This window comes from Neomonachus schauinslandi, chromosome 3 (genome assembly GCF_002201575.2).
Source record: "Neomonachus schauinslandi chromosome 3, ASM220157v2, whole genome shotgun sequence".
NCBI lineage: Eukaryota > Metazoa > Chordata > Mammalia > Carnivora > Phocidae > Neomonachus > Neomonachus schauinslandi.
This window is the reverse complement of record NC_058405.1, coordinates 184311179-184326539: the sequence shown is the minus strand read 5'-3', so window position 1 is coordinate 184326539 and position 15361 is coordinate 184311179. Positions and strand designations below refer to the sequence as shown.

Here is a 15361-nt window from a genome sequence, read left to right as displayed (position 1 = left end):
GGTTAAAATGAGAAGCGAGGACAGGGCTATGCCCCCTCAGCCCAGGCGGCCCGGGGACAGACGGTCGCTTCGGCGCTTCGGTGGCATTCTTGCCTTCACTGTAATCTCACCCTGTAATTTATACCCTCCTGCCCAGCGGTCCAGTTCTACCCTTGAATGTTCACAATAAAAGGTCACAGAGCAATGGATGAAGGACCCGCTCCCCAAATCCTAGGGTCTAAAAAAGCCATCAAACAAGGGGTGACAATACTGAACTGTGAGAAGCAGGGCCAGGGAGCTGGGAGCCCCAGCACGTAAGGGAAAGTCGCATTTGACACCAAAAGTAGAACCTTGAATAGGAAAAAAGACTCGGAGAGGCATGTGTGTTAACTGTTTCCGGTTAGTTTGTGACAAGATTTGTGCTGGTGTTTCTCCTGACAGGGCTGTTCACAGGGACACAAGTGCAACTACCTGTAAGACACCATAAAAACAGACAATGCTGTTTCTCCAAAATTTTATTTTAATTTAAATTACAGGGCCAGCCAGATATTCTGATAAGAAATTTACGTTTCCTCAGGAAAAAAGAAATGCTTTCATGGCATTGTTAACAACTGTATACATCTCCACCTTTTTTTTTTAAGGGTTAAAAATCACATTGAGTAACTGTAACGGACTTACATAAAATTAAACCTTTATAACACACAAAGAAACCACTTCCAGTATAGTAGTTTTGGTGATGTGAATATATTAAATGATCATAACTTCAAATGCAACTTTTCAACTTTGAATGTTTTCACATTTTTGTTAAAAAACAAAACCAAAACAGATCCCAATGCATCGGCGGCGTATGGGTTCTGACAGGCTGCACCCCCACTGCCTTCCACACGGGGGCGCCAGAGCTGCGAAGCCGCCGCCCAAGTGGAAGCCGGTTGGTTGTTTCAAGTTTGAAGAACCAGCTTGGCGCTTGGCAAGGAAACCTTTCTTCCACTTGGTTTAACTGATGTTTTCACGCTAAACCCAGATACCAAGCACGAGACCACGAGAACCAGAACGCTTCATCACGGTCACGTCTGCCGTTCCCTTCCTAAACATCTTGGATATTTTCATTTCGAGGAGCTTGGATCGCTTTCCATACTTCCGATAGAAAAACAGGAATTATTTTACACAGATTTTGGAAAAGACAGCCTCAGAAAAACCAATTATAATGTAGGCTGCCTTTTTAATGGGATGGAGTAAAACACATCTATGTTTCCTGGAGCTATTTTCCTCACTGGTATTCCTAGGAGGGTTGAAAACCTCATGCTTAAAACATCCACTGGGAGACTCATTTTGCTGGCTGATAAATAATTCAATTAGTGAGAGAGGCTAGCAAAGAGTAATTATATAAATTTCTTAATCAGCTACAGCCATGCTGAATTCAAACTGGCAAACTCTGATTTGTTAAGATGTTAGTTGTGATCTCTGTATCACTAAGATGAACAGATACCATTCTAGTAACTTTACACAGATATGTTCTAGGAGACATTGTTCTGCTGTGGTCACAGTAACAAAAAGTGGTGCAAAATCAGTTACTTCATAAATACTGATCATCTGCAGCATTAAGGAACAGGACATTAAAAAAAATAAATTTCCCCATAGGACACCTAGGACTAGGGACTCTTCTTTTCCTAAGAGAAGCCAAAGTTTTAATTATTCAGTTTCACAACTATTGTACTGGATTACTTACTCTAAGAAGGAAGAGGTGCTCTACAGAGGCTTCCCCCACATACGGAGAATCAGCAGTAATTTAGCATAATCGGGATCATCCGTATCTGGCAAACTCATGACTCATTTAAATGAATAAGGCCAACATCACGCAGGAAAGCGTAGCCGACTGACGGCTCCCCAGTAGGTAACTGAATACAAAGGACTGGTTTCCATTTTTTTCTTTTAATGCTGTGATACTTAAATGTTAAATCAGCATTTTCATGTGATCGGAAGTATTTCAATTACATATGAGCATTCATTTTTTTTTTTTTGCAAAAACTCAATATTAGGTAATAGTTACATACTAATACAGTAACATTCCTCTGCTGTACAAATTAAATCATTTAAAAGAAATGAGCATTCTAAGAATTATATACAAAAGAAACCTGTAAGCATTGTTGAAATGAAATGCAAGGTGTCACTGTTAGCTCTACTGGTTTAAAATACCTTCCAAAAAGTAAAATTAACAAATACCCTTCAACATATCCAGGTTTACAAGTCTCAAGAAAATCAAATGTCAAAAAATTCTAGAAAGCTGTGAAAAGCATATATACATTTTCCTTATGACCTTATGAAGCTTCACACCTTTGAGAAGTTGCTATCAATTTATTCGCACGTCAACTTTATCCACCCAAAAAGCTCACATCTTGGATACGGTTGCCCTCTGATTTCAAATGCAGCTCTGCTCCATCTTCCTTTAGTGAAGGCGTACAACCTTACCAAGAATCCACGCTCAGACCTTTAACAGAGATCAATGGAAACACGCAGGTTTAATCGGATAACAGCAATCCCCTTCTTCCCTACATCACACCACCATCTATACATCTGCCTTCGGGAACCTAGCCACGTTCAGAACTCCTACAGCAAACAGAGTCCTTGAACTCTGAAATGACACAAAGATCAAGAGAAAGTCCACGTGTGCTCTAGTGTGCAAGAAAGCAGCAGCTACGTTCTCCAACTTGGACTAAAAAAACAAAAAAGGTAAAAATGAAAAACCGTTCACTTAACAGCAGGTTAGCAGTAAAGTTCCTCATGAACCGATAAGAGCGCCTGATGCTGAATAGCTAACAGCAAATGCTGAATTTGGATTTAGTATTTTAGATGTTGACTGGAAATTAGGCTTCTTGCTGAGCTGGTCTCTTCAAATCCCTGATCTGTTTAACTAAATAGGTCTTCTCATCGTTAAACTGTTCGTCCTCGGTCCTGTCATTCTGAAACTTGCTGAGGAACTCTATAAGTTTGGTCTGGTTCTTGAGAAGGATGTCTAGGATGGGCTGCGTCTTGTTGGGATTGGCTACAAACACCTGCATGGAGAGAAACTGGCATCAGTCACAGGGGAGGAGGAGACCCCGGCCGCCGGCCGCAGTCAAGACACACTGCAGAAGCTTCTGCCTTGGAAGACCTCATTCTACAAGAGGGGTGGGTGTGAGAGGTGTGTGTGGCGGGCGGGATTATATGTTTCAGTCAAAAGTACTGACACATCCATCCATGCTCTGAAATTCAGTGGCTGGTATTAAATACAGACTGATTTTAGAATAAAATGAGCAGGAATTATTTCTGGGCACAGAAAGGCAGAATAGATTTTAAGTACTAAAACCTCCAAGAAAAGCATTAAGAAATGGATTACCCTTTACCTTGTAAATTAATAATATTAATAATATTAATAATATTCTATGCTGAATATAAATGACATTCCTCTACAATATACACTTTTCTTGTCCCCAGTCCAGATGATATACCCTGTTTCCAGGTATATTTTTGTTTAAATGTTAATACTACACAAATACGAATACTGACTGTTGGATCACTTAGATTACGAAAATGAGGTGAACACTATTTCAATAACTGGTAAATGAAATGAGATTAGCAACTCTAGAGGAAAATACTGTTTATGGTTCTAGTACTCTACCTTAAAAACGTGGAAGGCCTCAAACTGGATATTACGACTCTTGTCTCGTAGGAGATTCATCATTAATTTGAGGTTCTCTGGTTTACTGATGTACTTTGTCATAATTGTGAAGTTGTGTCTATCTAAGAGTAGTTCACCGAGAAGCTGAGAAGACATTTAAACAATTAACTCTTACATTATCATCAAGATTTCAAGGAAAACCAAAGTTTAAAAAAATAATTCACTTTATGATCATCATTGTTAAGCACAAAATATTAGCAGGTATTCAAAAGACCAATGAGCTGAACTCAAATTATGACTGAAAAGCTACTGAGTGCCCACCTACTTGCCGCTTGCTACTTGCACACTTAAGCCTTTCTTTTGGGGGTAAGCCTATGAGGAGTCCAACACTACTCTCTGCTTGGCCCAGAATCTGAAACTGTCAGAACCTACTCTTTAAATATGCATTTCCAGGGCACCTGGGTGGCTCAGTCGGTTGGGCGACTGCCTTCGGCTCAGGTCATGATCCTGGAGTCCCGGGATCGAGTCCCGCATCGGGCTCCCTGCTCAGCGGGGAGTCTGCTTCTCCCTCTGACCCTCCTCCCTCTCATGCTCTCTGTCTCTCATTCTCTCTCTCGCAAATAAATAAATAAAATCTTTAAAAAAAAAAAAAAATAAAAAAATAAATAAATAAATATGCATTTCCATTATCTCATTAAAAAAAAAAACTATCAAAGAATATGGTCAGAAGGTAAGTTATTGATAATTCTTGTTTAACTACAAATCTTAGCTTAGTTAAAAAATTATTCTGGACTTCCCAGGACAGAGGGTTCCAGGTCCAAAGCTTCCATACACTTACCCTTAAGCTTGCCAAAGTTATGCTTTCATCATATCTGATTCAGGAAGGTTTATAAAAATGATTATTTCTCTGTTCTTTCTTCAGCAAAGTATCCTGAAGATACTCCAATTTTCTCTTAGTAACTCCCCATCATCACTAATGACACCAATTAAGCTAAAAAAAAAAAAAAAAAGCCTGTCTCCAGGGCTGAGTTCTAAAGAGTCCACTATTCCGTTTCAGTCCTTGGTTTTCAAATTGTCACTGCTTGCTCTAGTTTTATTTTCCCGAAACCAGCAGCCACCCCTTCATGTTGTCAGTGGGCCAACTTCTAGTCTGGGTCTAGCAGGCCTGCCGTGGGCTAGAGGTCGCGTTGCAGTCCTTGTGGCATCAGCCTGCGTGGGTTCAAATCCTGGCTCCCTGCTCTCCCTGTGAGCTATGCAACCTTGGGCACATTATTTAATTTCCCTGTGCCCCAGTTTCATCAACCTGTGACAGTGGGAATGGAGAACAGGACCTACATCTCACGAGAGTGTAGTGAGGTCTGAGGGAAGCAAAATGTATGAATACGGTTATTCTGGATTAATTGCTTTGGTTAATTCCTTTCTGGACTCCTGGCTATGTTCTAGGTACTTGGAAGTTGCCAAACAACTGATCTCTAGATAAGCAACATGTCATCATATGAAATAAAAACCTGATGTGCAGGAGAACGAATCTATTCTACTTAGGATTTATAATGAAATTAAAGGAAGATTTCAGAAGCTCAAGCTCAGGCTTCACATCAATCTGAATCACAAAATATACCTTTTTTTTTTTTTAAGATTTTTATTTATTTATTTGAGAGAGAGAATGAGATAGAAAGAGCATGAGAGTGGGGAGGGTCAGAGGGAGAAGCAGACTCCCTGCTGAGCAGGGAGCCCGATGCGGGACTCGATCCGGGGACTCCAGGATCATGACCTGAGCTGAAGGCAGTCGCTTAACCAACTGAGCCACCCAGGCGCCCAAAATATACAACTTTTAAGGTAAGAAGCAACAGGTATTTACTCTTATGAAGACTCAAAAGTTACTATTAAGTATGTGAAGCTTTATCACTTTACTGGTGTTCATTTTCTATCATAGAAACCAAGGAAATACTGAACATGGCTCATTTGGTTATCTGGAGGAGGGTAACTGTTAATTCTTTATATTTCTTTAGACATAAAAATAAAAGTCTGAGGTCTTGCACAGGGAATACACATTAGCTGATAAAATAAATATAGGAATAATAAATGCCAATGTAGCTGCAAAAAGAGAAGTACAATTAAAATCCATTTTTAAAGTACCACTGGTTCCCAAATTGCTCCATGCATTCATGAGGTATTATGAAACTGCAGGAGCCAAAGACCAGCTTCGTGTCCATGACTAAGGTCTTGCAAATAGTGGTCTTAAACTTCTTTTTCATGGTGGCAATTTGTAAGTGGCAGAAAGGTCTTGAAAGCCCTTCTCCTTACCTAAGCAGCCCCAAAATTCAGAATTTGGTCAGTCTATTGATTTGCCAATAAACTACCCTGCTCCCCCTCCTGTGAAGAGGTATTGGCCCTGGAAGCTACTACTACCCTAGGTAATCCTGCCTGGCGTCCTCGACCTTGGAAGATGCTGGCTCTATCCCGCTGCTCGTATCTGTGTGATGCTGTGGAGACCTTGGCCCTCAGACAGAAAGGGGCTGCACAGGGCCACCTGACCGTGTGCAGAATCACAGGGAGGCCTACACTGTATCATGAATCTTACAAATGTATATTACATCACACCGATGTACAGGGAAGAAAATGTCCTTAAACAGCTGCAAGAGAAGTACCGCTCCCCACTCCCAAGATGAAAAGATTTATCTTCTCAGTGGCCAACGCCAGCCGGCACACGGGGAGAAGGGAGGAGGCAGAGGGCCCTGGGTGCTGGACCATGGGCCAGGCTGGGAGGCGAGGGCCAAACAGCAACAAGGAGTGGGAAGCGCCCCAGCCTGCCCGGACCATTTCAGCAGCGACATACTTCCAAACTGTGGCTATGATCGGTCCCCCACTGTAGGAGTTACAGCCTTAAGGGAAAAGGAAGTAGCTGGCCTGATGGAAAGGATTCTTTTGGAAATTTGGATGGTAGAGCATGTTCTCATCAAAGGACACAAAGTATAAAAGATGCCCCTGATGTCCTTTAGTCCATTCCCATAGAAAGATAAGGTCTTCACGAGTGATCTCCCCATGGCAAGAAGGGCAGCAGGAATGCAGTCCTGATCAAATGAATTCAGACAGCTCTGACAGGAAGAACTCCGAGCAGAGTAGAATTTAAAGTGGACATGGCAAAAACTATAAATGGAATTAGGATTTTCCCCCTAAATCCTTTGTGATTTCCATCTATAGTTCCTGTCAGGACCACTTACTGACAGAGTGAGAGGTATGCTTTTATTAACTGCATTGAGAATTTTCTAGAGCAGAGGTCAGCAAATTTTCTGTAAAGGACCAGATAGGAAATGTTTTTAGACTTTGCCAGCCATATGGTCTCTGCAGCAACCGTTCAAATCTGCTGTTATCCTCTGAAACAGTCTCACATAATATGTAAATAAATGAATGTTATCTGTGTGCCAATAAATCTTTATTTATAAAAATAGCAGGGAGCTGGATTTGGCCCATGAGCTACAGTCTGCCAAACCCTGTTCCAGAGTTTTAAATCTTAAATTTAAATTCCAAATGGAACTGTCCATATCCCAGGTTGATACAAAGCAGCCAAACCTGCCTGTGGTTCAAGGTTTCACTGCTCATGTCCCCTCCACACAACAAGCCTGTGCCGTCCTGGGGAGCACAACAGCTACTGGGCCTTCGTCTGGTTGAGGTAATTCTAAGTTTCAAAAACAGGCTTCCAAATGTAAAATACTGTATTGCTAAGAGGTAGAGACCTCTTCAGACTTCTGTATATTCCATTTTGGTATCCCTACCTACAGGCAGGTGGGCAGGTGCCCTGTGTAGACCACTGCTGAACTCCTTCCTTTCCACAAAAGTCTTGACCATGGACAAATATATTTTCCTCTCAAAGGTCTAAGACCCACACCAGCATATCTCCCTTTCCCCAAATACAAGTTTCAAACACAGGGTGAAGAGAAGTAAGCGACATGAAATAATCAGTCATACCTTGAGTGACTGTCTTTTTGTCACATAATTTTCTGAATGAAGTAACTTCTCATATTCACTGAAGAACTAAAACACAAGAAAACATGTATCAGGAGTTACATTTTTAAAGACTGGTAGAGAACATTAAAAAGCTGAGCACAAACTTTTTTTTTTTTAAGATTTTGCTTATTTTGAAGAGAGTGAGAGAACATGAGCAGAGAGGGGGGCAGTGGGAGAGGGAGAGTGACAAGCAGACTCCCTGCTGAGTGGGAAGCCCGTTGTGGGGCTTGATCCCAGGACCCTGAGACCGTGACCTGAGCCGAAGTTAGATGCTTAACCAACTAGCCACCCAGGCACCCTTGAGCATGAACTTCCAACACCATGAAGGCCACCAGCTGCCCTTCCATCTCACTTCCATCTTCCTCAGCGGCGCTCAGAGATCCTCAGGGGTGCCTGAGGATGACCTCCAGGAGGGAGGGCTCCTGGGACCGACCCTTGCCCAGCGCTAGACAGGCCCATACGGCTTAAATCTGGTATTCTTCTGTCATCCAAACTCCATATGCACAAACATAACTCCTACCCTCCAACTGTTTCTCAAGGTGGAGTCAGCTCTCATTTCTTGGTTCTAGAAAATTTCTATTTTTTTACAGTTCAGTGAGCCTGAAGCACAACCACAAAGAGAAAAGTTATCAAGCAAAAGGTGAAAATAATTAAAAATAAAGGAGGAGAAATTCAGCGCTGTCAAATAGGTAGGTGTCCTAGAGAAGTTGGGACTTGGGCTCAATCTTGAATAATGGCAGCAATTTCATTTAGAAAAGGGGAGGAGAAAAGTATTCTTCAGAGATAAAAAGGGAAGGACACAGCATGGATGAAGACTGGAGAATGCACAATGTGACATACTTAGGAAGTGACACGTGTCCACTAGATTTACAAAATGGTGCTCACTGACAAGCGTGGTGTCACCGGCATGGTAAGGAGAAGCCCATCAAAGCAGGAGGGACACACAGGGGCCAAGGCCACACTCGCTGAAGCTGTTGGCGCCTACGCTTTACCATGGGTCCTTACCCGCCAGAATCATCTGTGACTGAGAGCAGGCGTTATTAGCAAACTGCTGCTCTGGGGCCAAATCGAGCCCGCCACCTGTTTTTATAAATAAAGCTTTGTTGAACACAGCCACGCTCATTCACGTATTTTAAATAAGTCTGTTTATGTGTTGTCTATGGTTGCTTTCTCCAACACAGGAGACAGGAGAATCGACAGAGACTGCATGGCCAGGAAGCCTCAAGTATTTACTATCTGGCCCGTTACAGAAAAGGTTTCCTGACCCCTGCTTTAGAGCTAACCCAGAACATATGCTTATCTCTAGTAGGCAGAGGTGGGATGGCAGACTTCTTCTTCAGAGAAGGATGTTAACCCGACTTTCTCCTCAAAGGATCATCCAACCCAACGATCCAAACAACTGGATCTGCCTTTAATCAGTAACACGGAATATGTACCCCTCAAGTTCTTGACAGAAAATGCAGGTTAAGATTTTTTGCTGCCCGATTTTTAGGATAAGCTTAGGTGCAAGAGATTATCCTGACGGAGGCCTGGCTGAAGAGTGCACGTGTAGTCCACGTGCTCCCCCGGGGATGTCGGATCTCCTCCCTGGGTTAGGAATATGGGGCAAGGACAGGCACCGCTGGGGCTCCTCGAAGATCTGCTCTCGGGGAATTAACCACACTTCAGTTCAGCATTTCAGTCACCTTGAGGGCTGCATCCACTACATGCCACTCTGATCGAATTCCCCCGGGAATGCCAACAGGAGAAATATGTTTTGTTTTACAGGTGTTGCCATTTTTTTAACGGATTCTGTTTCTCTCTCTGCTTCTGGTTATTAGAAAGCTCAGGGCCCAAGTGTGCAGGACTTCAGATGACGAAGTCTTGTGTAATCGCACCCCCTGGCTCCTCGCTCACCTTCTCACTCCCTGAGATCTGACCACACGGTCTACACACTTCTGTTAGCTGCCTCACATAAATTTTCCTAAAATCCTCTTAACCAATGTCATCCATTAGTAACATGTAGGAAAGTATTTTACTACAAAACTAACCGATGTCACTGTTCGTTTGAATCTTCAGGGGGCTTTAAACTAAGATACCGGTATGTTAGGTCAGAGAATCCCTGAGACCAGGCAGAAACACGATCTGCCGACAATTCCTAGCTGCGTACTGCGTTCCAGGCGCTGCTGTCGTGCGCGCGACACACACATTCTTAGTAATCCTCACAACAACCCACGACAACAGCGACGGTGCTATTACGAGCCTTCTTTTAGGGCTGAGGATTCGAAGGCAGAGAGTGAACGAAGGCAGCCACCCAAGGTGGGGCTGGGACTTGAAGCCAGACTCCAGGCAACCTGGTGCCGAAGCCCACGCTTCTAACTGCTGTAGAAAGGCAGCCCTGAGATGCCCGTGCTCCCACTTTAAACCAATGCACATGCAAAGAAATGTACCATATCCAAATGGAAAATTAAAAAAAACTGATGACCAGCAATGTTTAAGCCACTCGTGAGGCCTTCCATGAGGGATTTCCTATGTACTCAGCATTGCGTGATGGATGTTACCGAGTGGGAGGGAGAGAGGAGCACAAAAGAGTTCAAAAGCGCAGATTTTGCCTCTGAGAATCTTACAATTTAGTTGAACAGCAACTAAACAGTGAACGACAAAGTATTAACAGTGCGTGCCTAGGATTCAGAAATTCAAACGACTAGTGGAAGAATGAAAACCTAAGCCAGATCTCATGGCTTAGACAGGAATTTTAAGTGGGCTGTTATTATCCTAGCTTCTCTCAGCGAGCCCATCGTGTTGGGGACAGCATGACAGTTAAACCAGTGTGGCCTAAGGAGGCGCTGGTGGGGCGGTGGGGAGCAGAGCCCAGGGCACTGTAGCCTGCTGCGCGCATCAAGGGCACTCAGGATTGTTTACGGACTTCTGGGAGTTCTAGTACCAGGCAGTGTGACAATGGCTCAACCTGGAAGGGACCTTACTACTGGGCTAGTCCAGTGTCCTCACTTTATAAGGAGGACGGACGTCTGAGTCCCCCAGAGGTAACGGCCTTGGTCATGGCCACCAGCAGGCAGCAGCAGGGCAGGAGCAGAGCCCCCCCCCCCAGCCTAATGCTCTTCTCACCCTCAGGGTCACCCCCCCCTTCTCTCTCCTGGAAGCAACAGGAATGTCAACAACTGATAGAAAGGAAGGGAGAGTTAAGTCATCTCAACTGTATATTGTCTTTCGGCAACAAAGCACTTTTATTTCCTCCCCTAAAGCAAGAAAAGATGCAAAGGGTAGTGTGTCAATCAAAAAGATAAAATTCTGCTTCTGACCAAGTTAACACTCTATACCTCATTTCAGTAGAGAAATGATTACAGTACCATTTAAAACCATTACATATGCAAAAAAAGTATCTGGCATAAAAATCTAACTTAAATCTTTCATTTCTGGTACAAGACTTACTATTTATTTATTTGAGAGAGAGAGAAAGAGAGAGAGAGCATGTGCGTGAGCAGGGCAGAGGGAGAGGGAGAGAAAGAGAGAGAATCTTAAGCAGGCTCCACACTCAGCAAGGACAGAGCCTGACGTAGGGCTCGATCTCATGACCCTGAGATCATGACCTGAGCTGAAATCAAGAGGTGGATGCTTAACCGACTGGGCCACCCAGGCGCCCCCAAACTTAAAATATTAAGGTAGTATTTCATATACTTACTTTATCATAATGTTGTTCCAAAAATTCTGCACTGAGCAACTTATGTCTTGTAAGTAAATCCTAGAGAAAGAAAATACATTATTTTACAGTTGTTCTGCATTCAAGTTCTTTTTGAAAAGAGAATCCTAAAACATGCCACGCCATTTTACCGGATAAAAACTGTTGTTAAAAATCACTATACTTAAAAACATTTGAACATGGATTATGCTGAAATGTTGATTCTAGGTAAGAGCGAATCAAATCGTTAACAATTTGAAACTGTGATTATAATGATTGTGATTAGTCACAGGTCTACAGATCTTAGAAGGAAAAATTTAAAAACAAACAAATTCAAAGAAAGGGAATAAAACAATAAAGTGAAATAAAAGTAAACGATTATGGTAAAATGTCAAATAAAATATGGCTCCTGGTGGAGAAAGAGGAAATTTCTTTCATTAGAAAAAGTACTGGAGGTTCCATTTTCTTCCTCCTAAATTCTGTTACATTCAGTTTCATATCTAATGCAATCTTTTTTTCAGGGGCAGAATGTTTTAAAAAACCCCACCATGTTAAAAACATTAGCTCCTCAGTAAGCAGACTAATGCTGCAAAAATGTAGACTCAAACATCAGAATGTTCTAGAGTCCAAGTTCGCATGACTACAAAGTAGAGCTTATGCCTCACCATATGGCTGTCCCAGAATACAACTCAAGGGTCATTCATTCAGAAAATATCTACTATGTGCCAGGTGAAGTTCTAGGTGCTGGGGCTACAAAGACAAAAAATGTGGTCCCGGCCTTTAAGAACCTGCAAGTTAGCAACGAAATAGCCTTGGTCTCACCAGGTGGAAAAGAGAATGGGAACATGTGACAGCAGAAACGGTCAGTCACTACTTGGTGAATTATTGAATACAATTCCTTTACAGCCACCTATTGGAGAGCTTAGTGCCAATAATCCCCGTTCTCCGAACCAACTCTCCTTGTTCTCTTAGCTGTTTATGTTTGAGTGGCCCAGGTCGCGATGAACTAGTGTTTCCTGAAGTATGTCCAAGTGTAATGCCGGTCCTAAGAAACGCTCTAGGATTATGGAGCGTTCCACGCTCCATAATGTGTTCCACGGTCAAACACATGTGGAAAGCGCTACGGCTCTGGTTCCCTCGTGGGGACCTGGCAGGCCTGGAGAAATCCTGCAGGGAGCTCTTCCGTCGCCTACTGTGTGACTGCCCTTCCCTGAAAGGCCTTCCTCACACAGGCTTTCCCCTTGGCCTAGCTAACTACCACCTTTGAACCTTGCTCCCACATCACTGCCATAGAGAAGCCTTCCAGACTGGTCACCAGCACCGAAGCATGGAGAGCTGTCTTTATGTCTGTGGGACTGATTTACCATCTCTCATGCTAGACTGTAAGTTCTGTAAATACTATGGTCATGTCTATTTTTACTAATCTTTGAATCCCCAGCACCCATGCAGTGCCCAGCACATAGTAAGAGCTTAATATTTAATAAATAAATGAATGAACCAACAAAATCAGGGAACAGGTTTGGGAAAAGATCACATCTAGCAATCTTCAAAGTATGCTTTTAAGAAGGCTTCTAACTCCACCCCAAAGATTTACAGGTGTTCAAACTGCTGGATAGGGTATGCATTATAGGCCCAGGAAAAGACCTAATTTTTTCCAAATCCCCCTTGGGGATTAAATCGACAAAATTAGGAAACCTGAAGTTTGAGCATCCTCAAGAAGCCGGAAAAGAAATGCTATGAAGCTTCCCCATATGGGGCAGGAGATGGGGGGGTGAAAAGGAGAATTTATATTACCGTAGCATATTGGCCCACGGGAGTTAGCTATTAGGGAGAGAGGTACACAAGACCTTGAAGGGAACGTATCAAGGATGCTTGTTAAAGGCACTTCCTCCTTCTATATGCTACCGTCAACTGTTTATGGTGGTCCCCCCCTGTGTAGGAGCCTCAAGGGCAAGGGTCTGCCTGGTTCACTGTTGAACCTCAGCACCTACAGAACGGTGCCTGGCACAGGACTGGCACTCAGGCTTGTGGAGTGAGCTGAATGAACAAATGAATAAGCGAATTAAGGGATTAGTGTGTCAGGATCCATGCAAATCTAAGTGTCATTTCTTTTTTTTGTGTGGCTAAGTCATTCTGGAGACCAATATAAGGAAGTACAGTGAAAGGAACCCAGTGTTCACTGCTCTGCCATAATCTGACAGAAGAGAATGACGAAGGTGGGGATCTTAAAGACAATGGCTCTCAACTGGGGTTGATATTAGGGACAGGGAGGTAGAAAATATTGCTCAAAGCAAAAGTCCTAAATACGTGGTGCAATAGATTTTTACTGAAGTTTTGAGTAAGGGAAGTACTCTGAAGGTTGGATCTCAAATAGCAGCAAGAGACTCATAGTTGGGCCACACAGGAAAAGTGGGGACCTCTAACATCTCCCCTCTAGGAAAGATTCTATTACCATTTGGTTTCAAGAGACCAGGAAACCCCTGTCAATCTAGGAATCAAATCTCAATGACCTTGGGGTAGGGAGAGACTGAAGGGGCGCTCTGAGACTGCTGAAGTAGGGACCGGAACCCCAATGCACCGCAGGACATAAGCTCCTTGTCAAGACGGGCCACACGAGGGCCTGGACAGGAGTGACACACTGGTAGGAAAGAAGCAACTGCTGAGAGCCAGCACCGAAAAAGGCTGATTCTAAGCAGGGAAAAGAGGAGGTGGGGACTTGGGCAGAGCCTCTATCTACTGAGAGATGAGAAGGAACCTCAGCCTAGGGGCTAGAGCCAAGAGCTCCGGAGAGTTCAAATCACGCTGGGGGGGGGGGGGGGGGGCAGAAGAAAACAAAGGGAAAAGGTCATGCAGTCAGTGGTCAGCAATCTGCAAAATGTCCAGGGTGCCATGTGGTCCCAGACCACAAGGTGCTGGGTCAGCTAGCAGTGGGGAGAAGGAGCAGGATCTCTGATTTCCTCCCTATCTAAATTCTAGTCTTCCCAAGGCCCTGGCAGGACTGGGAGAAAGGCAGGGGTCATCTCCCGAGCCCAGCAGATTGAGCAGCCAACTTTTAGGGTATGCTGAATTTCAAAAGATTCCTAAAAGCTAGTAAGTTGGGGTCTCAAAACACCATGTGGCAAGGACGGCCCTGGGGTGCCTGAGGAAATGCCACTGACCCCAGGGCTCGATTTCACAGAGCCTTGGCAAGTTGTGTGGCTCATTTTCCTCCTTGATGCTTGACCATGTCCCAGGACAAAAGACTCAATTCTTCCAACTGTGTGGTTTCCCTTTGGAGCTCTTGAGGGTTAGAAAGTCCTCCCTGTGCTAGAGTCAAACCTATCCCTGGGTTATTTCCAGAAACCGTCAGAGCCCACAGAAATAGGTTCAACCCACTGTCTATAGGACCCCACTTCACATACATGTAGTGCTCTCACAGCAAGTCCCTACCGAGTCTTCTCTTCTCCAGGCTAAATACGTCCAAGTTCCTTTAACCACTCCTCGCATGACAGGTTCTGAGTCCCCCTCACCATCTACTGTCTTCTGAAAGTCATCTATTTGTCTATGTGCCTCTTAAAGTGTAGCGCCTGGAACGGAACACATTTATGTGTTGTTACCTTAATGGCTTATAGTGGGGCGAGACCATCATCAGCTCCTTAGGTCACACACTATGTGGTCACACGTGGCTCTGGGGCAGCAGCATCACATTGTTTAATTTTACAGGATGTATTCAGAATTTTGTTTCGTCAGAGTGGGCTCTGGAGGCAGACTGCCTGGGTTCAAATTCTGGCTTCCCCATTTATAGCCTGACTTCACCCAACATTTCTATAGACTCCAGTTTCCTTATCTGTAAAGGAGATGGTTGAGTCGGATACGAAATTGCCTACATTTCAGTAACTATTAAGCTTAGTAATTATTATAGTTATTATTCACTATATTATTATGCCTTCTTCCCACATCCCTTATTTATAGAGTTGGGTCCTCGAGTGGAAGACCTCAGTCTGTTCCATTCTGGCCTCTCCGGATCGCTATGAAGCCTTATTTTAGGATCACCATTGTCTGCTATC

General features: G+C 43.6%; 1 protein-coding gene across 4 annotated transcripts in view; it reads right to left on the bottom strand.

The window, feature by feature from the left end:
• Nucleotides 1-481: 481 nt before the first annotated feature.
• Nucleotides 482-15361, bottom strand: part of CAB39 (calcium binding protein 39) — an 85928-nt gene continuing 71048 nt past the window's right edge. For all 4 annotated transcript variants that reach the window (XM_021690370.2, XM_021690373.2, XM_021690371.2 and 1 more), the window contains 4 exons: nucleotides 11319-11378; nucleotides 7601-7666; nucleotides 3635-3778; nucleotides 482-3029 (listed from right to left, as the gene is read on the bottom strand). In XM_021690370.2, the coding sequence (XP_021546045.1) occupies nucleotides 2841-3029; nucleotides 3635-3778; nucleotides 7601-7666; nucleotides 11319-11378 (459 nt within the window). In that variant the 3' untranslated portion in view covers nucleotides 482-2840. The remainder of the gene's footprint in view (nucleotides 3030-3634; nucleotides 3779-7600; nucleotides 7667-11318; nucleotides 11379-15361) is intronic.